This window comes from Loxodonta africana, chromosome 11 (assembly GCF_030014295.1).
Source record: "Loxodonta africana isolate mLoxAfr1 chromosome 11, mLoxAfr1.hap2, whole genome shotgun sequence".
In the NCBI taxonomy this organism is placed as follows: domain Eukaryota; kingdom Metazoa; phylum Chordata; class Mammalia; order Proboscidea; family Elephantidae; genus Loxodonta; species Loxodonta africana.
In genome coordinates, this window is record NC_087352.1 from 4888437 (window position 1) to 4914859 (window position 26423).

The window sequence follows — 26423 nt, forward strand, 5'->3', positions numbered from 1 at the left end:
GCATAGAGTTTTAGCCTTGTAGGTATACATGGTAGCTGGCCTTAGAAAAATGTTTTTGATGTTCTAACTAACCAGAGGGATATTTTAATAAAAATAACAAATTTCTGCTGAAACACTCCATGAAAACTTTATAGACAATCATTCTGGTGTCATCCCCTCTGACAGTGTCACCCGGTTCAGCCTGCACTTCCAGCACCCCCCTAGTGACGCCACTGTCCCAGAGTGTGAACCTGACTGGGGACGTCTGACCAGATGTATCTCGGAATATGAATATGCCCGAGTGTACCTGGTACACATCTGTTGGAGTTTGCCTGCCATGGTTTTTGTCAGTGTGTGCCTCAGACCACGTATCTCTGACTGGGTGAAGCTGACAGGACACATTTGACCAAGGATATCTGAACGAAGGGGATTACCAGGACTATCTGACTATGGAGATCTGACTTTGGGGCTCTGGTAGGGCAATGGTTAAATGATATGGCCACTCACCAAGAGGTCGGCAGTTTGAACCCTCCAGCCGCTCACTGGAAACCCTATGGGGCAGTCCTAGTCTGTCCTCTAGGGTCAATATGGGTCAGAATCGACTTGACAGCAAATTTTTTTTTCTTTTTTTATATTTCTCTATACTGGGTACTGGGTTTTATGGGAGCCCTGGTGGTGCAGTGGTTAAGAGCTACAGCTGCTAACCGAAAGGTATTAACATAACCAAATGTCACTGAAGGCATTGGACCAATTCTGTCTAACCAGGTGCATTTTGGTGACAGTCACACTGGCTATACCTGAGCAGGTGTGTCCCACTGTAAATCTGACCCAGTGTCTCTAACCATCAGTGTCCCCATCTGAGGTCCCTGACCTTGTACATTTCAGTGTGTGAAACAGTCTAGGGGCATGTGACCAGATACAACTCTCTAGGACTGACTAGGGACACTCCTTCACGGGCATACCCCGCTGTGTAACTTTACAGGGTCATTCACCCAGTCTATGGACACGGATATCTGAGCACCAAGGGTTTCTGACCAGGCGTATCTAACTCTCTGCCACTGGCGCACCTGACCCGGAGGATTTCAGGGTGTAGTTGGGAAGGAGTCTCTCTGACTGAGATACCTGGTTCAGGGGAGGTAGGGTGGACCCGTGAGGGGAGTGGGGACGCCCCTCCTGTGTGGCCCATTCATGGGTCAGTACTCACGGCAGAAGTCCGGCCGCCTCCACTCCTCCAGCTGAGCCCCAGCGGCCTGGCAGGCTGCCACGTAGGTGGCCAAGGCAGGGCAGAGGCCTCCGGGGTGGCCCTGAGCCTGGCAGGCGTCCAGAAGGCAGCCCTGGAAGTACGGCTCGGGGGGCAGGAGTTTGTGGCAGGGCGCCAGCGGGCCGTCGGCAGCCGTGATCACGCCACAGGCGTCCGGGCCGCCGAAGGGCGCCTGCTGCTCCGGGGTGCACGGTGTCGGGCACGGCCCGGGCACGCACTCTCCGCAGCCCGCGGCACCGCCCACCTGCCATCCTGCAGGGTCCCCTTTCACTGCCTGCAGGTCGTCCTCAGGGTCCCGGTTGTAGTTGCCGCACAGGCCACAGAGGGCGCCCGCGTACGCCGCCGGCACGTGCAGGCGCACCAAGCTGTTTCCGTCGAAAGCCAGGGAGAGCCCGTTGGCCGCGGTCACCACTACGTCGACGCCGCTCACGTACACGCGTAGGAGCGAGTCCAGCTGGAAGGGCAGCGCCACACGCTTGCCGTCCACCTGCGGGCGCAGACGGGAGCAGGGTGACCGGCGGGGTCCTGGAATCGAATCCCGGCTCCAACACCTACTAGCAGAGGGACCTCCCCTCTTGTAATAGTAAGAATAATTCTGGAGATAGTAATAATCACTACAATATAACTAAAATAAATATCATAAGCTCTTAAATTCTCAGCTGACCCTCCCATCTGTGGTCATTTACAGTGTCTGCCCTAGTAGTTAATAATGTATGGTAAAAAAAAAAAAAAAAGTGGTTACATAACTGAATGGTTTCTCCCTCACAGACCCAATACCGGACATTTACAGATACAGTGTCACTGGTTTCTCCCACTGTCCTCTGAAGCAGGTACTTTTCTTAGATACATTTTACTGAAGAATAAACTAAGGCTCAGAGAGGGGGAAGCCACCACTCCAAGCCACTGAGCTCCAAAACTTGTGCTCTGAACCCATCCAGCATGCCCCTCCTGAAGAAGTGAAAGGTGCTTGAGAGGATGGCAGCCCCAGGGCAGGCCTGCAGCCCTCCTCACCTGCAGCTGCCGGGGCCACTGGGCACTGAGGGTCAGGCTGTGGTTGTAGATGTGCAGGGTGACACTGCGGGTGTAGCTGACAGCCTGGCTGCCCCGGTGCTCATTGACTACGGTGACGGTGAAGTTCTCAGTCCCCTTGGGCGGTGCCTGGCAGGGCGCGCTCAGCAAGTACTCGCAGGCTCCCTGAAAGTCGTATCGCTTCCCATCCAGGGTGATATAGTGGGGATCGCCCCAAGCCTGGCACTCAGCTGTGCTGACGGGCTGGCAGCCATGCTGGCCTGAGGGCAGGAGGGTACACTGTTCACCCAGCCCACAGCTGGCAGGTATGCAGACCACAGAGCCACCGCCAGGCCCACAGCGGCACCGCTGGGAGCAGGTGCCATCAGCCCAAAACTCGCTGCCTGCTTCGTGGTAGGTGCTGTTGGCCCAGCAGCCGCAGCCTCCATCCAGGGGGACACAGTGGTCAACACTCAACACATAGCCCTCGTCACACTGGCAGCCCTCAGTGCAGGGGCCCGAACATGGGTCTGAGGTCTTGAGGGGTGCGGGAGATGGGCAGCTGGCTGGGCAGGGTGGGCCACAGAGCTCGTAGTGGCTGTTGTCAGGGCAGGGGATGTCTGTGGGCAGAAGGAGCAAGAGAGACAGAAGGTTGTCAGGGGGCAGGGTCTGAGCACAGACAGACAGACAGACACACTCAGGGGGCTGAGGGTGGGGCAGAAAGAGAACTGGACCCAGAGACACTGAGAGAGACAAAGACTCAGAAAAAGAAGTAGAGTGGGGACCTGGGCCAGACCAAAGCCTGGACCAGAGTATGCAGAGACAGAGATAGACAAAGAGGGAGAGACAGAGAGAGGGAGAGAAGTCAAACACAGAGAGATCAAGACAGACAGAGCAAGAGACACGGACAGAGAGAGAGAGAGACGAGAGGAAGACAGAGACATAGACCCAGAGAGAGACAGAGAAAGAGGGAGAGAGACAGAGCAAGACAGGATAAAAGAGATAAACAGAGACCCAGGTGGAGAAGAAGAATCAAAGGGAGACACAGAGAGAAGCACCAGGAGACAGGACAGAGACACAGAGAGACAGACACAGGGAGAGGGGAAGCTAAGAAACCAACAGACCCAGAGGCTCCAGAGTGAAACCAGGCTTCCCCGCCCCCCCACCCCCCGCACACTCCCTCAGCACTCACTGCAACCGGCCTGCTCTCGCCAGTCCTTGATGGTGATGTTGGCGGCCTGGCAGGCTGTGGCATAGGCGGCCAGTGCCTGGCAAAGTATGTCATGGGCCCCACCGCCCAGGCAGACGTCCAGGACGCAGCCCTTGAAAAAGCTATCAGGTGACACGTGGGCATGGCAGGTGGCGAAGGGGCCCCCTGTGCCAGGGGCCAGGGGTCCACAGAAGTTGGGGCCCCCGTACTCCTCCAGCCGGTCCTCGGGACACGTTGGGCAGGACCCTCGACATTCGTCCCAACACAGTGGGTCCCAGCCTGGGGCTCGCCAGCTGCCGCCCCAGACAGGGATGGAGGGAGCCAGTGTGCCATTGGGGTAGGCTTGGTCATTGCTGGGGTTGCCGTCCATGTTCCCACAGAGCCCACACACCGTGCTGTAATAGCTGCTGGGCAGCGTCACCTCCACCCGCCAGTCCCAGTCATAAGTGACCCGCAGCCCGAAGTCTGCCGTCAGCACTGCCTTCGATGCACCATGGGTCACTGCCAGCCGCCCGCCAGCCACCGAGACAGGCAATGCTGTCAGCACACCGTTCACCTGGGGAGAAAGGGAGGCCAACAAGTGTCACTCCAGGGAGGAGGCCCCATCTCTGGTCCCCTGCAACCTCACCCCTCCTGCTGGGGCAGCAGCTGCCAAGGCCTTCCTCATGACTGATGGCTGTGTAGTCATTTGACAAACATGGGTGTCAGCTCTGGTCCAGGCCCTGTTCTGGGGACTGAAACCTCATTCTACTTCCTTTCCTGGGTCTCTCTCTCTCTGCCTCTTTTTATCTGCATCCAGCTCTCTTTCTGCCCCCGACCCCACCTCCCTGAGCTTGTCTGTCTGTCCTTCTTTGCATTCTCTTTCTGGCTGTCTCTCTCTTTCTAGGTCTTTCCCAAGGTCTCTCTCTTTACCCAGATTCATCTCTGTTTCTGGGTCTTTCTCTCCCTACATCTTTCACATGCTCTTTGTCTCTTGTGCTTTCTCTCACTCTCTCGTGCTCTCTCTGAATCTCCCTCTCTCTAGGTCTCTCTCATATCTGGGTCCAGCTCTCTTTCTGGGTCTCACTGCATAGCTTCATCTCTCTCTCTCTGTCTCTTTGACTCACTGTCTCTGCCTCTCTCCTCACTGCTTTTTCTGAGTATCTCCAAGTCTCTGCATGTCCGTTCCACTCACTCAGCATTGTTGACTGAGTGCTGACCCTGTTCCATACCTTATTCTGTCCTTCTGAGCTGCCATCAGCCTGCACCTTCATTTCCGGGGCAGAAGGGTGGTCCCCCCTCTCCCCCTTCATCTCCCTGAGACCGTCTCTTCATACAGGTCTCTGGGCTTCTCATTTGTCCCTTCACTCACTGGGTGCTTACCTGGGCCAGACCCTGAACTGAGCACTTTGCATGCGCCACCTTGCTGTGGGATGTCGCCTGCTACAATCCCCATTTCACAGATGAGGAAAGCAATCACACAACTCATAAGAAGGAGATCCTGGATTCAAATCCAGGTCTCTCTAAAGAAGCAAGTTTTGAAGTCCTCCTTTAAAGCCCTTAGTACAGGACTCGCTCAATTCAATTCCCAACGGAAGGGTGATGTTTTTGCTGTAATTATTGTCGTTACAGTCACCCTTCTGTCCCAGGCCTAGGTGAGGGCAGAGAGCCTTGAGCCTGCAGGACCCGGGTGTGGGGCTCAGGGAGCCATCCTGCTGGACCTACCCGCACTTTGCCGATCTCGCCTTTGTGGATGGAGATGTTCACGCCAAGGGCAGTCACGGTGACGAGCCTCACATAGGACACAGCGGGGTTGCCCCGGTTTTCATTCTTTGTGATGACACTGAAGGGTGTCAGACCCTTGGCATCGACCCCCGGGCAGTCAGTTGCTGCCAGCACATAGCTGCAGGTGCCCTGGAAGTCGAAGTTCCGGCCGTCGAAGGAGTGGTAGTGTGGGTCGCCCCACAGCCAGCATGTGACTTCATAGTTGGGCACGCACACGCCCTGGCCACCCTGCTCCTGGCACGTCTCCTGTGGCCGACACGTCACGCCATGGCATGGGTCTGGGGGCAGAGGGGACAGAATCTTGAGGAACTGCCCAGCTTAAGGCCAGCTGATCTCCGCACCTGCCCAAGTCTGTGCCAGGAACCCTGGCTCTGAGGGTCACCACAGACAACACCTGGGTTCCAGGGTCCTCATATCTGAGATCCAGGACCTACATTTTGCCGTGCCCGAGACTCAGGCCCCGGGGTTCCCCCACATCTGACACCAGGGCTGTGTGGACTGTGTCCAAGATCCAGGCATCACAGGTCCCTGCAACTGAGACCCAAGCCCCAGAGTCCCCTCGCTTGTGATCCCAACCCAGGAAACTAGATCTGAGACCAAGAGATACAAGAGCTTGATCATGTTTGAGACCCTGACTCTCAGGTCTCTGTATCTAAGTCTCATGGCTTGAGGACCCTCTGGATAAGACTCCATCCCCAAGTGGCTGCATCTGAGACAGAGGCTGTGGGGTCTCATTTCTGAGACTCTGCCCCAAGGATTTCTGTGTCTAAAACCCTTTCCCTAGCATCATTGCACCCCATGTCCTGCAATTCCCGTGTCTATGACCCCAGCCTTAAAACTCTCTCCTCTTTCCCTCTGTGTCAATTATCAATTTATTACCTCTCAGCTAGCTCCAAATTACCCCAAGGTGTTAACCTTTGTCAGGAGAGGGCGCTGGAGGGTCACTCCAGGAGGAAAGGGCTCCTGCTTCCAGTGTGACCTTCTCTCTTGCTCTTGCTGTGTGAGGGGGCCAGCAGCCCTGGCTTCCCAGCAAGTCACTCAAGTGCCCAGGAGGCTGTTTCCCAACAAGCTTCAGCAGCACCCCCTTGGGTGCTAGCTCCAACCCAAAAATCCAAACCTGCTGTCATCGAGTCAATTCTGACTCATAGAAACCCCGTGTGTTACAGAGTAGAATTGCTCCATAGGGTTTTCTTGATTGGAACCTTTATGGAAGCAGATTGCCAGGCCTTCCTTCTGCAGTGCCGATGGTGGGTTTGAACTGCCAACTTTTAGGTTAGTAGTTCAGCTCCAGCCTGCACAAACTTCTCTGCCATTCCGTGAGCTACAGCCACACCCTTTCCAGTGGGGTCTGAATCTCTGCCTCAGGGTAGGGGTCCCTCTTCCAAAATGGTCCCTTCCCTTGGTACTCTGCTTTAGCCCTTGAGATAGGGACTGACCTCTGTATCTGCTACTCTTGTACTCATTTGCATTCTCTTTACCCCTCAGTTGTAGATCCGCTATTAAAAACCCACTGCCGTCGAGTTGATTCCGACTCATAGCGACCCCACAGGACAGAGTAGAACTGCCCCATAGAGTTTCAAAGGACCGCCTGGCGGATTCGAACTGCCGACCTCTTCGTTAGCAGCCGTAGCACTTAACCACTATGCCACCAGGGTTTCCAGATCCCCTATTACGAGTAAATAATACTTTATATTCAGCTTTCCCTATTCAAATTACAGAGTCCCTGGGTGGACACCCTGGTGGCACAATGGCTGCTAACCAAAAAGGTCAGCAGTTCAAATCCACCAGGTGCTCCTTGGAAACTCTCTGGGGCAGTTCTACTCTGTCTTATAGGGTCGCTAGGGGTCAGAATTGACTCAGTGGCGATGGGTTTGGTTTCTGGTTTTGGGTGGTGCAGGTGGTTAACACACTCAGCTGTGAACAGAAAGGCTGGAGGTTCAAGGCTACCCGGAGGCTCCTCGTAAAAGAGGATTGGTGACGTACTTCCAAAAACAAAACAAAAAAAGCTCAGCCCTTGAAACCTTATGGAGCACAGTTCTACTCTGAAATACGTGAGCTCAGCACGAGTCAGAGTCAACTTGACAGCAACCAGTATTCACCGTGTTCACTGTGTGGTTTCCGTCTCCTCACTGGACCCTGACTGCAGACATCCCCATCCCTGGAAGTCCCTTTCATCTTGCCCATGGGCCCCGAGGGTCTCAGTCCCCCTGCCTCTCAGTTCTAGAAGTCCCATTACCTTGGCCCTGGGGGGTTCTCTGCCCTTCACCCTCAGAAACCAGCCCCAGGAGGTGATTCTGTGTCCCAACTTAGTCTTGGGGGGAGCGGTCCCATGTCTGTATCCCTAGAAATCTCTGATCCTCAGCTTGAGGGGCTCCCTGTATCCCAGGTCCCAGCCTTGGTGGAATCTCTGCCCTCTGTCCTGGAAATCTCCCCAAGACCTCAGAACTTTGTGCTTTCTTTCCCTGTCCCCAGGGCCCCCAGTCTACCCTGTCCCTCGGCGTTGGTGTCTGAAGCTCTGAGCCTAATCCCACACACCAGTGCTCAGCAAACTATGGTGGGGTGGCTGCCTGGTTTTTTTTTATAGTCTGCATTGGTCCACCAGAATATGGACCTGATGAAGGTAGGGAATGCATCTTAAAAAAGATTATTGACTTTCAGGACAGACATCTTTGTGGATCCCCAAATATGTTAATTCCTCTATTCATTTTTTTTTTTTTGTAAAGTTTTATTGGAACACAGCCATGCTGGTTCAGTTACATTTTGGTGATGGCTGCTTTCATGCTACAAAGGCAAAGCTGAGTAGTTGTGACAGAGACCGTACGGCCTCCAAGTCTTGAATGTTTACTGTCAGGCCCTTTACTGGAAAAGCCTGCCTATCACTGCCTCACACTGAGGGTCTCTGATATCTGTCCCAGGAAACCTAGCTCCAAGGGTCCCCGCGGCCAAGATTCCACCCTAAGGGTCGCCGCCTCCCCAACTAGAGGTTCTCTGCCTCTGGGTCTCCAGGTCCGAGACCTCAGCCTTTGTCCTCTGTGAAGATCACAGCACCCCTCAGCTCCAGAGTCCCTGTCCTCCATCCCCAGCTGCACCACCCTAGCACAGCACCTTTGTTGACGCAGCTCAGGACACCTCCCTCGGGCTGGCACACCGCCGGGGGCTTACAGGTGTGCTCCTGGCACACCAGACCTTCACCCACGTGGCAAACGCACTGCTGCTGGCAGTTGTCAATGAGTACCGTCTGATTTGGCTGTGGAGACAGAGAGCATGGCCATCAGGGATGCCATGGCCATCAGGGTGCCAGCCGTCACACAGGCTCACTGCCCGGCAAGGGACAGACTTTAGACAACTACACATGCGGGCGAATGGAAAAGGACTGACTGTGAGAGAGCAAGAGAGAAAAGCAGAGGGAGTCAGAGGCAGGGATAACTGAGAGGCATAATCGCATCTTGGTGGTCAGCGGTGGCCTGAGGAAGTGATATTTTTGCCCAGACCTGTGATATGAGACCCAAACTTGACCTGCGGAACCAGGGGAGAGGTTCAAGCTACAGGGTCCATGGTCATATTTAGAAAGGTCTTTCCCACTGCCATGTGGAGGGTAGACCAGAGAGAGCAAAACTAGGGGCTGAGAGGGATCCAGGTGGGACAGGACATGCTGGAGCTGGGAGCGGGGGGAGCAGTACGAGAACAGAAGAAGGGGTAGGTGGGAGAGACTTTTGTGGGGCTGAGAGAATAGGGAATAGGCCAAGGGGCCAAGGGGTAGAGGGGAGGGGTGTAGGGCTCCTACATCGTAGTAGACACCGTTGTGGTAGCAGCCACAGTCCTGGATGGGTACACAAGCTTGGCCGTCAGAGAGGAAGCCGGGGTCACACTGGCAGCCCTCGGCACACAGATCTGGGCACTGTGAAGGGGCACTGAGGGCTGAGCAGCCGAGGGAGCAGGTGTCCGCGCAGATCTCGTAGTGGCTATGAGGGGGGCACACCATTGCTGTGGAAAAGGGGTGCCAGTCAGAGCCCCAGAGGGAAGGGGCTGCAGGGTCTAGGGTCTGCCCCTTCTGTGCCTAACCCTCTCCTTCTCTCTGTCTCTCAGTCTCCCGTTTATCTGCCCCTCAGTTTCCCCCTTTCCTGAGCCTCAGTCTCTCCGTTATCTGCCCCTGTCTCCCCTCCCTCTGCTCCTCAGTCTCCCCTCTCTCTGCCCCTCAGTCTCCCCCTCATTCTGCCCCTCAGTATCCCCCTCTCTCTGCCCCTCAGTCTCCCCCCTCTCTGCCCCCAGTCTCCCCGCCACCCTTCAGTCTTCACCCTTTCTGCCCCTCAGTCTCCCCCTCTCTGCCCTTCAGTCTCCCCTCTCTCTGCCCCTCGGCCTTCCCCTCTCTCTGCCCCTCAGTTTCCCCCTCCTCTCTGCCCCTCAGTCTCCCCTCTCTCTGCCCCTCTGTCTCCCCTCCTCTCTGCCCCTCAGCCTCCCCCTTTCTGCCCCTCGGTCTCCCCTCTCTCTGCCCCTCAGTCTCCCCTCTCTCTGCCCTTCGGTCTCCCCTCTCTCTGCCCCTCAGTCTCCCCTCTCTCTGCCCCTTGGTCTCCCCCTCTCTGCCCCTCGGTCTCCCCCTCTCTCTGCCCCTCAGTCTCCCCCTCTCTCTGCCCCTCAGTCTCCCCTCTCTCTGCCCCTCAGTTTCCCCCTCTCTCTGCCCCTCAGTCTCCTCTCTCTCTGCCCCTCCGTCTCCCCCTCCTCTCTGCCCCTTGGTCTCCCCCTCCTCTCTGCCCCTCAGTCTCCACCTTCTCTGCCCTTCAGTCTCCTCTCTCTCTGCCCTTCGGTCTCCCCCTCCTCTCTGCCCCTCAGTCTCCCCTCTCTCTGCCCCTTGGTCTCCCCCTCTCTGCCCCTCGGTCTCCCCCTCTCTCTGCCCCTCAGTCTCCCCCTCCTCTCTGCCCCTCAGTCTCCCCCTTCTCTGCCCTTCAGTCTCCTCTCTCTCTGCCCCTCGGCCTCCCCTCTCTCTGCCCCTCGGCCTCCCCTGTCTCTGCCCCTCGGTCTCCCCCTCCTCTCTGCCCCTCAGTCTCCCCCTCCTCTCTGCCCCTCAGTCTCCCCCTTCTCTGCCCCTCGGCCTCCCCCTCCTCTCTGCCCCTCAGTCTCCCTCTCTCTCTGCCCCTCGGTCTCCCCCTCCTCTCTGCCCCTCGGTCTCCCTCTCTCTCTGCCCCTCGGTCTCCCCCTCCTCTCTGCCCCTCAGTCTCCCCCTTCTCTGCCCTTCTGTCTCCTCTCTCTCTGCCCCTCGGTCTCCCCCTTCTCTGCCCCTCAGTCTCCCCCTTCTCTGCCCCTCGGTCTCCCCCAGCCTCCACCCTTGGTCTCCAGTTCCCTGCCCCTCACTCACGACAGAAAGTCTCGGTCCTCCAGGGCTCGACGTGGCCTCCCGCAGCCTGGCAGGCGCTCACGTAGGCTTGGATGTTGCTGCAGAGGATGGTGTCGTTCCCGCCGCCCAGGCAGAGGTCAAAGACGCACTCCTCCAGGGGGCCCTGGGGCTCCAGCAGCTGGTGGCAGGCGGCCAGCGGCCCCTTGGGGCTGGCGAGGAACCCGCAGAGCTGCTCCTGCTGGTACTTCTTCTGCAGCTCGGGGGCGCACTCCTCGGTGGTGTCGCAGTCCCCGCCCGGCTGGCAGGGGGGCAGGCACGGGGAGCCGGGCGCCAGCTCCTCCCAGGAGTTGCCGAACTCTTTGGGGTTGCCCGCCTGCAAGCCGTCGGGCTTCTGGAAGTCATCCTTGGGGTCCCCATTGTAGTTCCCGCACAGGCCACACAGCTGCTGGTGGTAGTTGCCTGGGATGGTGACCCGCACGTAGTACTGGAGGTTATAGGCCACACGCAGGCCGAAGTCAGTCTCAATCACCGCGTCCGAGCCGTGCTTGTAGACTCGGACCCGGCCCTCGGCCAGCTCCACGGGCAGCTTCATGTCCACGCCATCCACCTGGGAGGTGGGAGAGGCCACGCTTCAGAGGAGGCAGATCCTCATTTAAGCCCCTGCCTGACACTGAGGGTCTGTGTGGCCTCACCTCTCTGGGCCTCAGTTTCCCTATGTATAAAATGGGTATAATAACAAGGTCTCAAAGGAATAACAACTTTCCCAGCAATCCTTTGTCCACAGTCGAATGCGGTGGTTTACAATGCAACAACTGACCCTGGAGCCACCTGCCTGGGTTCAAACGCAGCTCTGCCCTCTCTACCTCTGAGACCTTGGGTGGGTCACCTGCCACTCTGTGGTTCTTTTCCCTGATCTGTCTAGTGGAGATAATGGGTTGTTGTCAGGATGAAATATTTGTAGAGCATTGAGAAAACTGCCTGGTACAGAAGGAGACCTTTAGGCACATTCGCTATTATCAGATTAGCTCCGGAGGGAAGTTTATTTATTTATTATTATTATCGTTATTATTAAACAGGCCTTAAGGATTTTTGGAGCCCTGGTGGCACACTGATTAAGAGCTACAGCTACTAACCAAAAGGTCAGCAGTTTGAATCCACCAGCTGCTCCTTGGAAACCTTATGGGACCGTCCTATTCTGTCCTATAGGGTTGCTATGAGTCAGAATCAACTCGACAGCAGTGGGTTTGTATTTTTGGTTTTGGGAAGGGTTTTTTCTTTGAGTGTCCAGGGGTGGAAAGTCTGGCTGAATTCCCAGGGAAATGAACTTCAAACCCATGAGTCAGGAATAACAGTTTCAGTTGGAGCCTTTGAAATCTACCCCTAATTAACATGCTGACTGTTGTTGCTGTGAGTCGCTGTGAGTCTGCTCCGACTCGTGGCGACCCCGTGTGTCCAGAGTAGAACTGCTCCGTGGGGTTTTCGAGACTGTGACTTTTCAGAAGCAGATCACCAAACCTGCCTCCCAGCGAGCTTCTGGATGGGTGTGAACAGCCAACCTTTTCAGTTAGTAGTCAAGCACTTAGCCATATGCACCGCCCCGGGACTCCCACACGTGTGCTGGGCCTTCCTTATCCCAGACACGATTAGGACTGGATTTTTTTCAGAGGTGTGAAGACTCAGGGGAGAAGGCAGGAGAAAGCCACGCTCCTGGCTGAGTCTCCTAAAAACACACAGTCAGTAGCCATCACTCCCAAGCAGAGCAGGGTCATGGTTAAAGACAAGTGACTTCACCTCTGGGCCTCAGTTTCCTCATCTGATAACTGGGAATAATAATTGTTTCCATCTCAGAGGGAAGCTGGGGGACTCATTGGGGTGCAAATAACAAGAATATGGACAACTAATGCTTATTTAGGGTTTACCATGTGCCCTGGGGAAACCCTGGTGGTGCAGTGGTTAGAGCTACAGCTGCTAACCAAAAGGTCAGCAGTTCGAATCCACCAGGCGCTCCTTGGAAACCCTATGGGGCAGTTCTACTTTGTCCTACAGGGTTGCTATGAGTCGGAATCGACTCAATGGCAATTTTTTTTGTTTGTTTTTTTGTCTTTTTAATACCTTCCAGGTGCCATTCTAGAAGCTTGGTATATATTCAGGAATATATTAAGTCATTTAACGTCTGTTCCATGCATAGTGAGCACTTGGTAAAGTCAGTTGCTTATCAGCACTCCCATGGTCAGTATTGCCACTAGGACAATGGCTACATCCCTGCATTTTACTGGGATCCGCTGGGCAGTCCCTCCAACCTGTTGCCATTGAGTCGACTCCGACTCACAGCGACCCTAACATTGCCCCTCTAGTGTAACAAAAATGCCTGGTTGTTTCCATACAAGGAGCCCTGGTGGCGCAGTGCTTAAGAGCTCAGGCTGCTAACCCAAAGGTCAGCAGTTCGAATCTACCAGCTGCTCCTTGAAAACCCTATGGGGCAGCTCTACTCTTTCCTACAAGGTCATAATGAGTTGGAATCAACTTGACAGCAAATGGGGTTTTTTGGTTCCACATAAAGTCAGAAAAGCACAGCTGAACAGCACAGGGTCAGGCGTGGCGCTCCTTGGCAGGCTGTTCTGGGTTCAAGTCCTGCCTTTGCAGGGGCATTTGGTCCTGTGATGGGACCTCCCTGTCTAAACAATAAAGGAAATCATGGGAGCTCCAGCTACTGCTATGAGGAACAGATGACCCTGTGGACATGAAGTGCTCAGCAGCCAACAGGGTCTGAGGTCAGCCATAAAAACTAGCTGCTGCTGCTGCTGTTATTACTGTTGCTAAGGGGGTGACGGGACCAGCTGGGGCTGGCAGCACCCACACACTGTTTGCTCCCTGTTCTTGGGCCTTTCCTGCCCCTGGACTTGCCCAACCCCTGACTGTACCATGCGCTGCCACTGGCTGGGAGACCAGGGCGCAGGCAGAGGCAGGGACCCAGGTGGTAAAGAGGGTGGAGCTGCACAAGCGCAGAGGACGTGGTCGACAGACCGAGGGGGAGAGAGAAGGGGAGACCAAGGGGCAGAGAGGGGGGAGACCGAGGGGTAGAGGGGGGGAGACCAAGGGGCAGAGAGGGGAAACTGAAGGGCAGAGAGAGGGGGAGACCGAGGGGCAGAGAGGGGGGAGACCGAGGGGTAGAGGGGGGGAGACCGAGGGGCAGAGAGGGGGAGACAGGGGAGCAGAGGGGCAGAGAGAGGGGAGGATCAAGGGGCAGCGAAGGGGGAGGCTGAGGGCAGAGAGAGGTAAGACCAAGGGGCAGAGAGAGGGGGAGACCAAGGGGCAGAGAAAGGGGGAGACTGAGGGCCAGAGAGGGGAAACTGAAGGGCAGAGAGACAGGGAGACTGAGGGGCAGCGAAGGGGTAGACTGAGGGCAGAGAAAGGGAAGGCCGAGGGGGAGAGAGAGAAGGAAGACTGCGGGGCAGAGAAAGTGGGGAGACCGAGGGGCAGAGAAAGTGGGGAGACCGAGGGGCAGAGAGAGGGGAAACTGAAGGGCAGAGAGAAGGGAGACCAAGGGGCAGAATGAGGGGGAGACTGAGGGGCAGAGAGAGGAGAGACCGAAAGGCAGAGAGAGGGGAGACCTAGGGGCAGAGAGAAAAGAAAGCCCGAGGGGCAGAGAGAGGGGAGACTGAGCCACTTGGGGGCAGGCCCAGGCCCTGAGGCCTTTTCCCTCCTTGGCTCCCCACTCCGGCCAGGGTCTGCCCGGCACCCCCTCTCCTGGAAGATCCCTTGCCTCCCACACTCTGAGCTCTGTGCCCTCTGCCCCCAGGGGCACTGCTGCCCACACCCCACCACAGCACCCTCCGTCCCAGGACCTCTCCCCCGGCTCTCTGCCCTGCTCTCACCTTGGCCTTCCACTGATTCTGCTCCAGCCGCACGGTCAAGTTAGCCACCTGGACAGTGACTGCCTTGGTCACGCTGACTTTCCCATTGCCCCAGGCCACATTTTCCTGCAGGACAGTAAACTGGCCCAGGCCAGGCCGGGCCCCACAGGTCTGAGCCAGCACGTACACACAAGTGCCCATGAAGTCGAAGCGGCGGCCGTCGAAGGTGGTGTAGTGGGGGTCTCCTGATGCCTGGCAGGTGGCTGAGCCCACAGCCACACAGCCCAGGATGCCACCAGACGGCTTGCAGGCCTCATGTGGGCCACAGGAGGAGGGCTCACATGACACCAGGCCGCCCTCCTGGCACTGGCAGAGGGACTCGCAGCCCGGGCCAGGGTAGAAGGTCTGGCCTGGTGGGTAGTAGGCGCCCTGGTGCACGCAACCACAGGAGGCCAGGGGCACGCAGGACTCGCCACTGAGCACGAAGCCCTCGTCACACACGCAGCTCTCGACGCAGTCCGAGCCACAGCCCCTGGGCACCGGGATGTCTCCGCAGGATAGTGGGCAACCCTGGGAACAGGCCTCGTAGTGGCTGTTGGGTGGGCAGCTGGGTGCTGCAGGGAGAAGGGCCATCAGATCTGACAAAGAGTCCCTGCTCCCCTCCCCGAGTTCCAGTCCCTCCAGCCTACATGACAGGCGGTTTCCTCAAACCACACAACAGAACTCTAAACGTGAACCCAGTCAAGGCTCCATCTACACTGTCTAATACGGTAGCAGCAAGCCACTTACTGCTATTTAAATGAATTTAAATTAAATAAAAGTGAGATTCAGTTTCTTAGCTAAACTAGTCACATTTCAAGTGCCCAGTAGCCACATGTGACTAGTGGCTACGTGTGATGGTTAATTTTATGTGTCAGCTTAGCTAGGCTATGGTTCTCAGTTGTTGGCCAAACACTAGACTAGTTGCTGCCATGAAGTTACATGTGATGAAATCGGTTGGTCTTGAGAAGATGACCTTCTGTGATGTTACGTGACATGATGTAATGTGATGTGACGGCCTTTCATAAAGTAAACTAAATGTAATCAACCAATCAGTTGAGGCCATATCAGTGTAAGGTGGAGCCTAAACCTAATCACTTCTGAGTTATAAAAAGACTAAAATACACACACACACACACACACACGCATACACGCACGCACACACGCGCACACACACGCACACACACACACGAAAACAGACACCACGTGGAGACTGTCTACAAGCCACGGAACACCAAAGAAGGCCCAGGAACCAAGGAGAGCTCAGGGCTACCAACAGGAAGGAATGACACAGTTGAGACCCTGATTTGGATAAATTCAGGAGGTAGCCTGCCTGGGCACAAACCACACACCTCAGGCAAATTACTTAACACTTCTGTGGCTCAGTTTCCTCGTCTTGTAATAGGGCGGAGGAACGATCCTGCATCACAGGGTGGTTGCGAGGATTAAATGAGAACCAAAAAGCCCTTAGAACAGAGTCTGCCATGTAGGGGGTGAGCCACACAAGTGCTGGCTGTAACTGTCTGTGTTCCTCTTAACATGACCGGCCTGCGAACGCACCTGTGGTGGAGCTGCTCTTCTTTTCCACCACTGTGGCTTACACAGCGCGCTTCTCCCACTTTACAGAAGAGAAAGGCGCCCCCACCCATCCTGAATCTCAACGGGGTGTGCTGCCCTGGGGTGTGAAAACGTCCAGGGACATAAAGAGACCATTTCAAATATTGGGGTGGGTGTGGAGACAATGAATGATGAATCATCGTGCATCAGAGCATAACTGTGCTCCATAGGGTTGTCGAAGGCTGATTTTTTGGGAGCAGATTGCCAGTCCTTTCTTCTGAGGTACCTCTGGGTGGACTAGAACCTCCAGCCTTTCAGTTCGCAGTGGAGCACGTTTACTATTTGCACCACCAGGGACTCAAAATGGACACTTTCTAATATTGGTACGGGGTAGAGAAAAGGAATGACTAATTGCTGTTGTCGGGTGCTACTGGGTCAGTCTCTAACTCATGTTCGTAGCAACCCCACGTGACAGAGTAGAACTGCCTCATGGGGTTTTCTAGGCTTCAATCTTTATGGGAGCAGATCTTTCTCCAGTAGAGCCGCTGGGAGGGTTCGAGCCACCAACCTTTCGGTTAGCAGCCAAGGGCTTAACTGTTGCACCATCAGGGGTAATCCTTACGGGTTCTAATTCTTTGCTCCCACCAAAACCCAAACGGGCCATAACAGAATCTGCTGCTGCTCACAGATCATGAAAACAAGTTTTATGGTGTTTCGCTCTGCTACTGTCTTCCCCGCAACTCAGGGTTTAAAGGATGGAGTGACGTTATTCTACCAAAACACCCTCCACTCCACTCACTTACTAACATCATAGCTGTGAAAACTAAAAATACGATTAGACTTGACACCGAACCCGGTCTCATCCTGACAACGTACACGGCCTATTGGAGCCTCACCCATCTCACTAAGAGATGACTTTCCAGTACATTTTACTTTTTGGGTTTAATGTTTTTATCAATTGTGTACTAATGATACTTGCAATAAGAACTCACCCCACACATTTCTTTCTTTATTTTAAACACATAGAGAATTATGGTCTCAGGAATTTCCACAAAAATTCATAAACCCTTTTCACATGAGCCTCGGTGACGCAGTGGTTAAGAGCTCAGCTGCTAACCACCAGGCTGACAGTTTAAATCCACCAGGTGCTCCTTGGAAACCCTATGGGGCAGTTCTACTCTGTCCTATAGGGTCACTGTGAGTTGGAATGGACTCAACTGGCAACAAATTGGGTTTTGGTATTCACACGTGTGTATGTTTGTGGCAGAGGGCTGTGACAAACTGTCAATGGCCAGTCCTTGACTCTGGGCGTGGCCACGGCTCTAGCTGCGGCTGAGGGAACTAACGCAAATGTGATGCAAGCCCGTTCTGTTTTCTCCACTATCACACCCCTGGTGCCTAGGACAGTGCCAGCAATCCAGCAGGTGCTCAGTAAACATTTATTGAATGAATGAATAGAAGTTAAAGGAGAAAAAGGAATGATGTGAGGTTTCGTGTATTTATCACGCATCTTTAGGCCTGTTAGCACTGGTGCGTACTACTGTGTAGTGTGTATCCATTGGGTATGTTAACCAGAGTGGCTTACGACAACTAACAACTTTATTTTAAGATGTCACCATTTTGTTGATCATCGTGGAAACTAGATGATGGATGAGTGAGGGTTCATGATCCCACTCTCCGTACTTTGGGGTATGTTCAAAAATTTCCGTAATGAAAAGATTGTAACAAGTCAAACATTACCGTTTTCTGGAAAGTGTATCTTTTGCAACTGTTCACACTTTGGATGAAAAACTAAAGCTGGTAAGTTAAAAACAGGGAAGGGAGTGCATACTGCTGAAGTTCTCCTGGTGCAAATCCATCACGCTCTTCACTTATGACGTGTGCACATTTCTGAATACGTGTTTCATATTTCAATCATGAATTAAAATTTTTCAAGAATTAGCTGCTATGCATGGTCTTTCAAACGTCTTTTATAGACAAGCAAAAATGTCTGAGGGCATTCCTGCACCCACATCCTAGCAAGGGTCTCAGATGGACTGCCCAAAGGGCCAAGCAGATGCAAATGAGCAAAATGGGCCACGTGGGGCTGAGGAGAACAGGAGAAGGGGCCAGACCCCTTGTAAAAGTAGCACCTACTACTCACCTTTGAATGACAGCTTCCACGTGGCAACCAGACCCGGGCTACCAGATGGAGTCAGTCATTCCACAATTATTTCCTGTGTGCCTACTGTCTGCGCCTTCCTAGCTCTTGTGATCCTGGACATGTAGCTTAATATCTCTGAGTATTAGTGTTCTCATCTGTTAAATGGGTATAACCATAGTTCTTGCCTCATAGGACTGTCTGTCGGGATTAAATAAACAATGATGTTAACAGTAATGATTATGCATAAATACTCACGGCAGAGCTTCTCACTCCTCCAGGGGTGCACGGTGGCCCCAGCGGCCTGGCACTCAGCAGCGTATGCAGCCAGTGCTTCACACAGTGGCCCAGATTGGCCTGGCAGCAGGCAGCGATCGTAGACGCAGTCACGCACAGCACCCTGGGGGTCCAGTGTGTTATGGCACTCCCGGAAGGGCCCCTCAGGGTCAGCAATGATGCCACACTCCTTCTTGCCCTGCAGCTGCTGGGCCACCAGTGAGTCCAGCTTGGGACAGTCACCCGGTTCAGTTGCCGCACAGCCTGGCCTTGTCTCTTCCTGCCAGCTATTCCCGAAGGCCAGGGCATTGGCAGCCTGGCCCCCACCCCGCAGAGCCAGGTCGTCGCTTGGGTCCCCGTTGAAGTTGCCACAGAGCCCACAGAGGGCCGAAGCATAGCTGCCGGGCACCTTGGCTGTCACACGGCTGTTCCAATCATAGGTGACAGTCAGGCCAAAGTCCGTGCGTATAACGGCGTTATTGCCTTGGCGGAATGTCTGAATCTGTCCATCTGCCGCTTGGAAGGGCAGGTACTTAAGGACACTGTCCACCTGGGTAGAAGTGGGGGTAGGGAGTCAGGGTGTTCACAGCTCTGTGGCCCATCTCTCTCCCCCAGCTCCAGCCACCCTGGCTTGCTTGCTCTTCTCCTGAGCACATTGTGTCCGTCTCACCTCACAGCCTATGCACTTGCTGCTCCCTCTGCCTGCCACATCATCCTACACTCTTCATCCTTCTGGTATCAGCTTAAGTCCAAACCCTTAACCCATGGCCTCCGAAGCCTACATGACCTGGCTCCCCATTACCTCCCTGTCCTGTCTTCCCCCATTCTCCCTCCCCCTCACTCTGCTCAGGCCACTCTGGCTGCCTTGATATTCCTCTAACTCACAAGCTCAGTCCAGCCTCAGGGCCTTTGCACTTTCCCTGGAACATCACCTACCACTTCTCACTGGCCGCCCCCCTTCATCCTTGAGGACTTGGCTGAAGCCCCTCCCCGCAGCCCCACCTAGGGTCCACAGCCTCCGATCTTTAGCGGGGTCCCCTGGGCCTCCAGCCCGCCCGGGCGCCACGCGGCTTACCAGCACTTGCCCAGGGTACTCTCGGCGCACTGCCACCACCACCCCGTAGGCCTCCACGCGCACGGCGCGCGTGTAGCTCACAGTCTGGCTGCCTCGATGCTCGTTCTCCACCAGCACCCGGAAGTCGGGCAACGCGGCGTTCTGGCCGCAGGAGCCGGCCAGCAGGTAAGTGCAGGTACCCATGAAGTCGAAGCGTCGTCCATCAAAGCTCACGTAGTGCGGGTCTCCGGACCCCTGGCAGGTTCCGAAGCTGTCGGGGTAGCAACCCAGGAGGCCGTCCTGGACGCGGCAGCGCTCGCCCGCCGGGCAGCCCTGCGTGTCGCTGCAGCGCACCTTCTGGGTGGCGCCGTCGCAGGTGCAGCGCCGCTGGCACCGGTCGTCGCCCCACACTGCCTGGCCGGGCGCGAGCGGGCGGCCCTCGAAGGTGCAGCCGCAGTCCGAAGCCAGCACGCAGGCGTCCCCGCTGGCCACGAAGCCCGGGAGGCACACGCAGCCCTCGACGCACTGGCGCGCGGAGCAGTTGGCCGGCGCCGCTGCGGAGTTGCAGGTGGCCGGGCAGGCTGGGCCACAGAGCTCATAGCGGCTGTTGGCCGGACAGGGCAGGGCTGTGGGGAGAAGGGGAATGCAGGGCCATAAGGCGCGCCTCGTTGGCAAGGGCGCCAGCACTTCTCTACCCAAACCCCGTGTCTGCCTCAGAGCTCCCCAGCCAGTTCCTGGCACTTCCATCCTTCTAGGTGGCAGGCCTCACTCTCATTGCTAACCAAGCTAATCTGTCAGGAAATTCTATGAGCTCCATATTCAAAATACATCCAGAATCTGCCCCCTTCTCCTCTCACCATGCTCTCTCTCCACTCTGGTCCTGGCCACCACAGCGGCCTCCTCCCTGGTGTGTCCTCCCCCCAAGTCCTGCCCCCCCTGCCATGCTCCCAGGGTCTGTTCCCCCATGCAGCCAGGGGGACCCTGTGGAGGCCTAGTCAGATCCCCATCTCTCTCCACTGCTCCAAGCCCTCCTGTGGCTCCATCTAACTGGGGGTGAAAACCAAAGTCCTCAAGGCTGCCCCAAAGGTTCTCCAGGATCTGGCCCCATAACCTCTCTACTCTTCTCTCCTCTCATTCTCCCCTTCACTCACTCTGCTGTGGCCACGGGGCCACCTCCCCATTCCTCAGGCTCCCACCTCAGGACCTCTGCATTGGCTGTTCCCTCTGTCTGCACTGTCACTTCCTCAGAAAAGCAGTACAATATGTGGTTAAGAGCAGGGCCACTGGAGTCCAGATGGCCTGAGTTCAAGTCCCAGTTCTCCCCTTCTTAGCTGTGTGATCTCCAGCAAATGACTCATGCTCCCTGTGCCTCAGTTTCCCCATCAGTAAAACAGGATAACACACTGCATCAAGTATATTCCAACTCATAGTGGCCCAACAGAACTGCCCCATATGGCTTCCAAGGCTGTAAATCTTTAGAGAAGCAGACTGCCATATCTTTCTCCTGCAGAGCAGCTGGTGGGTTAGAACAGCCAACCTTTCAGTTGGCAGCCAAGTGCTTTAATCACTGTGCCACCAGGGCTCCTTAAATAGGATGATAAAAACCCATTGCCTTCGAGTTGATTCCGACTCATGGCGACCCTAGAGGACAGAGTAGGGTTTCCAAGGAGCACCTGGTGGATTCCAACTTCTGACCTTTTTGGTTAGCAGCCTTAGCTCTTAACCAATGTGCCACCAGGTCCCCTTAAATAGGATGATAGCAAGAACCAGTCTCACTGGGTTGTTACAAGGATGAATGAGAGTCATTGTCATTACTTAGCTGACTCCATGGCATTATCCATCTCCACTGTCACCTACTCAGAGAGCCTTCCCTGATGCCCTCTCCACGAGCCTCCCACTCACTCTTACGATGAGAACTTGACTTTAGTCCTTTTGCTCTCTGAAGATACTTAATGGGTTACCTGCTCTGTCTCTTCAACCCTGCCCACCTGCCCCAAGATATAAGTGATCTTGTCTGTCTCAGGGGCCCCTGGCGCAGTCGTTAAGAGCTACGGATGTGGGAGTTCGAATCCACCAGCTGCTCCTTGGAAACCCTGTGGGGCAGTTCCCCTCTCTCTTCTTGGGCCACTATGAGCCAGAATCGACTCAACGGCAACGGGTTTGGTTTCTTGGTTTTGTCTGTCTCAAGCACTACTGAATCGCCAGCACCAAGGACCGCGCCTAGCACATAGTATGTGCACAGTACATACTGCAGAAAGGAAGGAGTGACTGAATAAACTCACTGGTTCCTCTTCTGTGTCATGCACTGGAGAACTGGGCAAGGGCGGGGGTGGGGGAGGCTTACTGGGGAGTGGGGACACAGCAGTGACCAAGACAAACCCAACTGGCCTTAGCGCCACCCCTACACTTGCTACCCCTCCAGAGTCCCCCATTTCCAGCCCCAGGCCTGGCCCTGGATGCCCTCCTCCCCTCCCTATCCTTTCTGCCTTTTGAACATTTCTCTGGGAGCCCCGTGAGGGCAGGGACAGATGTAGCTTGGTCACCACTGTGTCCTCAACATTATCAGCACAGGCCTGGGCCAGAGAGGGGCTCAGGCAGTGCTTGTTCAGTGAGTGAATGAAGGAATAAATGATTAAGCGGATGGCTAGCTGGCTAAGGAGCTTGGACTTTATCCAGCAAACAATGGGGAGCCGTGGAAGTTGCTAAGCAAAGGAAGATGTTCCGGTTTCTGCTTGGGAACATTCTGGACTACCGCTCAAGGCAAGCCTTTGCACATGCTGTTCCCTCAGCCTGGAGCCCTCTTCCTCCTCCCTTTTTTCTGGCTAGCTCCAGCCCTCCTATGGATCTCAGCTTGGACATTCCTTTCTTTTAGGAAGCTCTCCTTGACCCCCAAGGCTGGGTCAGGAACCTTCTCTGGGCTTCCATAGCCCCACTGAGCTTCCCCCATCTTGGCTCCAACCCCTCTGCCCATCCTCCCCTGTTCCAATCCGGACTCCTCTGAGCTGTCACTGTCTGGTGACATGTCTGCCCCGGCTTTAGGCTCAATATGGGCAGAGCCTGGCAGTCTTGGCCATCATTGTGTCCCTGGCATTATCCAGCACCAAGATGAACCACAAAAAGTGCTCAGCTCCCTTGCCTGCCACCATGTGCTCCCATCCCCCACCTGGGGTATCACTCACGGCAATTGGCTGGTGACCTCCAGTCCCCGACAGAGATGCCAAGCTCCAGGCAGGCCTGGGCGTAGGCGCTGAGGCCACGGCACAGGCTGGGCCGGTCCCCGCCGACCACACACAGGTCATACACACACTCCTTCAGGAAGGTCTGGGGGTCCAGACTAGTATGGCAGTTGGCAAAGGGGCCGTTGGACAGGGTCAGCATGCCACAGAGACGGTCACCCTCATAGTGCTGAGCCTGGCCCTGGGTGCAGGTGGGACAGTTGCTCTGACAGCCGTCCTGGCACAGGTAGTCCCCATCATCCAGCTTCCAGCTCTGGGCGAACTCCACGGCGTTAGGCGCCTGATCCCAGTCAGGTGTGAGGAAGTCATCAGCGGGGTCACCGTTATAGTTGCCACACAGCCCGCACACCTGGTCTTGGAAGCGCGTGGGCAGGCTCAGGGCCAGCTGGCAGTCCCAGTCATAGTTGACCACGAGACCAAAGTCCAGCTCCACCACGGCCCGCCTCCCGCTCTGGTACACACGCAGGCGACCGTCGCTGAGGGAGACTGGCAGGCGTGAGCGCTGGTGGTCGATCTACAGAGGGGGCAAGGGGGGGAAGGTCAGTCCCCCGTGTGGCCTGGCCTTCAGCCCCTCATCTCCTCCCACTCGCTCCCTCTGCTCCAGGTGTGCTGGGAAGCCTTCTGCTACTGCCAGAGTCCAAGCCTGTCCCACTTCAGGATCCTTGCTCTTGTGGTTCCCTCGGCCTGAATTGCTCTTCCTCAGATATCCATGTGGTTCACTACTTCAACTCCTACAAAATCTTTGCTCAAATGTTACCTTCTGGGTGAGGCCTTCTCTGACCACCCTGTTTTAAATGGCGACCTCTAACAACATCTGGTGCACATCCTAGCACGATTCTACCAGTAGCAGCAAACCTTTGTCAGGTCACTGACCACTGTGAGGACTGACAAAAGCTATGGACCCTCTGCCTGAAAACTGCCGACACATACAAAACTCTACACACAATTCCAGGGATGTGAAGTCCCCCTGAGCGTTTACCTTTTAATAATTAAAAAAAAAAAAAGAACCCAAAACTGTTGCTGTTGACTCTGACTCATGGCGACCCCATGTGTTACAGAGTAGAACTGCTCCATAGGGTTTTCTTGGCTGTAATCTTTACGGAAGCAGTTTGCCAGGCCTTTCTTCTGCAGCATCACTGGGTGGGTTTGAGCCACCAACCTTTAGGTTAGCAGTTGATCACAAACCGCTTGTATCCCCCAGGGACCTTATCTTAATCCACCTGGTTATTAATCACACAGATCTACCCACATATTCACAAAATGAGGGAGGTACGAGAACATTCATCACAATGTCGTTTGCAATAATGCACAATGTGTCCGTAAACAAATAAAAACCAAAACACTTGCTGCAGAGTCAATTTTGACTCACGGTGACCCCCTGTCAGAATAGAACTGGGCTCAGTAAGGTTTTCAATAGCTGGAATCTTACAGAAGTAAACGGCCAGGCTTTTATTCTGAGGTGCCGCTGGGGGGATTTGAGCTATCAACATTTCAGTTAGTATCTGTCACCGTCCAGTCAATTCCGACTCATAGTGACCCTATAGGACAGAGTAGAACTGCCCCATAGGGTTTCCAAGGAGCCGTTGGTGAATTCGAACTGCCGAACCTTTGGGTTAGCAGCTACAGCTCACCGTAGCTCTTATCCACTGCACCACCAGGGCTCCAGGGACCTTAATGTGTCCGTCCAAAAGACCCAAGCCCATTGCCATCAAGTCAATTCCAGCTCATGGCGACCCTCTGTGCTTCGGAGTAGAACTTCACTCCACAGGTTTTTCAAGAGCTGTAATCTTATGGAAGCAGATTGCCAGGCCTTTCTTCCATGGTGCCACTAGATGGGTTCGAACTGCCAGTCTTTTTTGTTAGTAAACAAGTACAAACCGTTTGCAACACCCAAAGACCTTCGTGTGTCCATAAAACCAAACCGAATCTGTTGTCGTCGAGTCAATTCTGACTCACAGTGACCTCACAGGACAGGGCAGAACTGCCCCACAGGGCTTCCAAGGCTGTAATCTTTACAGAAGCTGACTGCCATGTTTTCTCCTCTGGAGAGACTGGTGGGTTCGAACCACCAACACCTTTCTGTTAGCAGCTGAGCACTTAACCACTGTGCCACCAGGGCAACTTAATGTGTCCATGGGGATTAGTTAAATGAATTATGGTGCATCCATCTACGGGAGGACTACGTAGGTGTGAAAAAGAATGATGAAGCTTTCTGTGCACTGAGGCAGAAATAATTCTAGAAAGTACCGCTGTGTGCAAAAAGCAAGGTGCGCAACAGTGCACTTAGGACGCTAGCAATTGTTAAGAAATGGGGGGAGATAAGAATATATGTTGATTCTTAACTCATAAGAATATACGTTAATAACTTGTATTGGCATAAAGCAGCCCTAGAAGAATACTCAAGAAGTCAGTAAAGGTGAGGAAAAACCACATGAAGACAGAAATAGAAGCAAGACTTTTCACAATATGCCCTTTTTATTTTGAGCCATGGGAATGCTTTACCTGTTTAAAAAAAGCAATTGACTGCACTACTGTGGAAGAGCCTCATATGTGTTATGCTGGGCAGAAAAAGCCTTACAACACGGAAATACAGGGTGGAGGGAAGGAGTGTGCTGTCTCATTACGGGGAGAGCAACTAGAAGTATATAGCAAGGTGTATATAAATTTTTGTATGAGAGACTGACTTGATTTGTAAACTTTCACTTAAAGCCCAATAAAACTTTTTTTTTTTAAAGAAGCCTTACAGAAAAGGTTGTACACTACGTGACTCCATTTATACCAAGTTCTTTGAGTCGATTCCAACTCATGGCAACCGTGTGTGTGTGTCAGAATAGAACTGGCTACAGCAATGGGTAGATTAGTTCTATCTGTTCAAGAACTTGGCATAAATGGAATCATATAGGGTCTTCAATGCTATGACTTTTCAGAAGCACATTGCCAGACCTTTCTTCTGAGGTGCCTCTGGGTGAGTTTGAACCACCAACCTTTAGGTTAGTCAAGTGACTAACCATTTGCACTACCCAGGGACTCCTGAAACAAATCTATGGCAGAAAAAAAAAAAATTTCAGAACAACAGTTGCCTTTGGGGTAGGTCAGGTGTTGCCTGAAAAGAGGCAGAGGGAATGTTCTAGAGTTACGAAAATATTCTATGTCTTGATAGGGGTTTGCGTTGCACATTTTTCAAAGCTCAGTGAACTGTGAATTTTATTGTATATAAATTTTATCCCAAAAGTAAGAAAAAGAGCTATAAAAATATTGTATCCCAGTTAATGATATGTATGTTCAAATGTTTAGGAGTGAAGTGTGCTGATGTCAGGAACTCACTTTGGAGCACATCAAAAAATACAAGGGGTTGTTGAATGGACAGAGGGATGGACAGATGGACAGAGATGTCAGAAAGCAAGAAGAGGAAAATGCTAATTACAGAATCTAGGTGATGGATATTTGAGTGTTCACTGTGTAATGACTTCGACTTTTCTGGAAGTTTGAATATTTTCATCATGTTGTTGTTGTTGGGTGCTGTCCAGACTACTCTGACTCATAGCGACTGCATGTGACAGAGTAGAACTGCCCCATAGGGTATCCAAGGAATGGCTGGTGGATTCCAACTGCTGACCTTTTGGTTAGCAGCCAAGCTCTTAACCCACTCTGCCACCAGGGCTCCTTTACATGTATATATATAAAAAAAAATAGATATATAAAATCCCTGCACATAC

At 54.1% G+C, this 26423-nt stretch overlaps 1 protein-coding gene across 1 annotated transcript in view; it reads right to left on the reverse strand.

Annotated features, from left to right (window-relative positions):
- FCGBP (Fc gamma binding protein) overlaps nucleotides 1-26423 on the reverse strand; it is a 44902-nt gene that overhangs the window by 12104 nt on the left and 6375 nt on the right. Inside the window, exons 4-15 of the mRNA XM_064293482.1 lie at nucleotides 22651-23221; nucleotides 19493-20097; nucleotides 18400-18967; nucleotides 14171-15019; nucleotides 13473-13543; nucleotides 10573-11158; nucleotides 9007-9206; nucleotides 8328-8469; nucleotides 5163-5539; nucleotides 3441-4014; nucleotides 2252-2868; nucleotides 1184-1727 (exon numbers count right to left, since the gene is read on the reverse strand). Of these exons, the coding sequence (XP_064149552.1) occupies nucleotides 1184-1727; nucleotides 2252-2868; nucleotides 3441-4014; nucleotides 5163-5539; nucleotides 8328-8469; nucleotides 9007-9206; nucleotides 10573-11158; nucleotides 13473-13543; nucleotides 14171-15019; nucleotides 18400-18967; nucleotides 19493-20097; nucleotides 22651-23221 (5704 nt within the window). The remainder of the gene's footprint in view (nucleotides 1-1183; nucleotides 1728-2251; nucleotides 2869-3440; nucleotides 4015-5162; nucleotides 5540-8327; nucleotides 8470-9006; nucleotides 9207-10572; nucleotides 11159-13472; nucleotides 13544-14170; nucleotides 15020-18399; nucleotides 18968-19492; nucleotides 20098-22650; nucleotides 23222-26423) is intronic.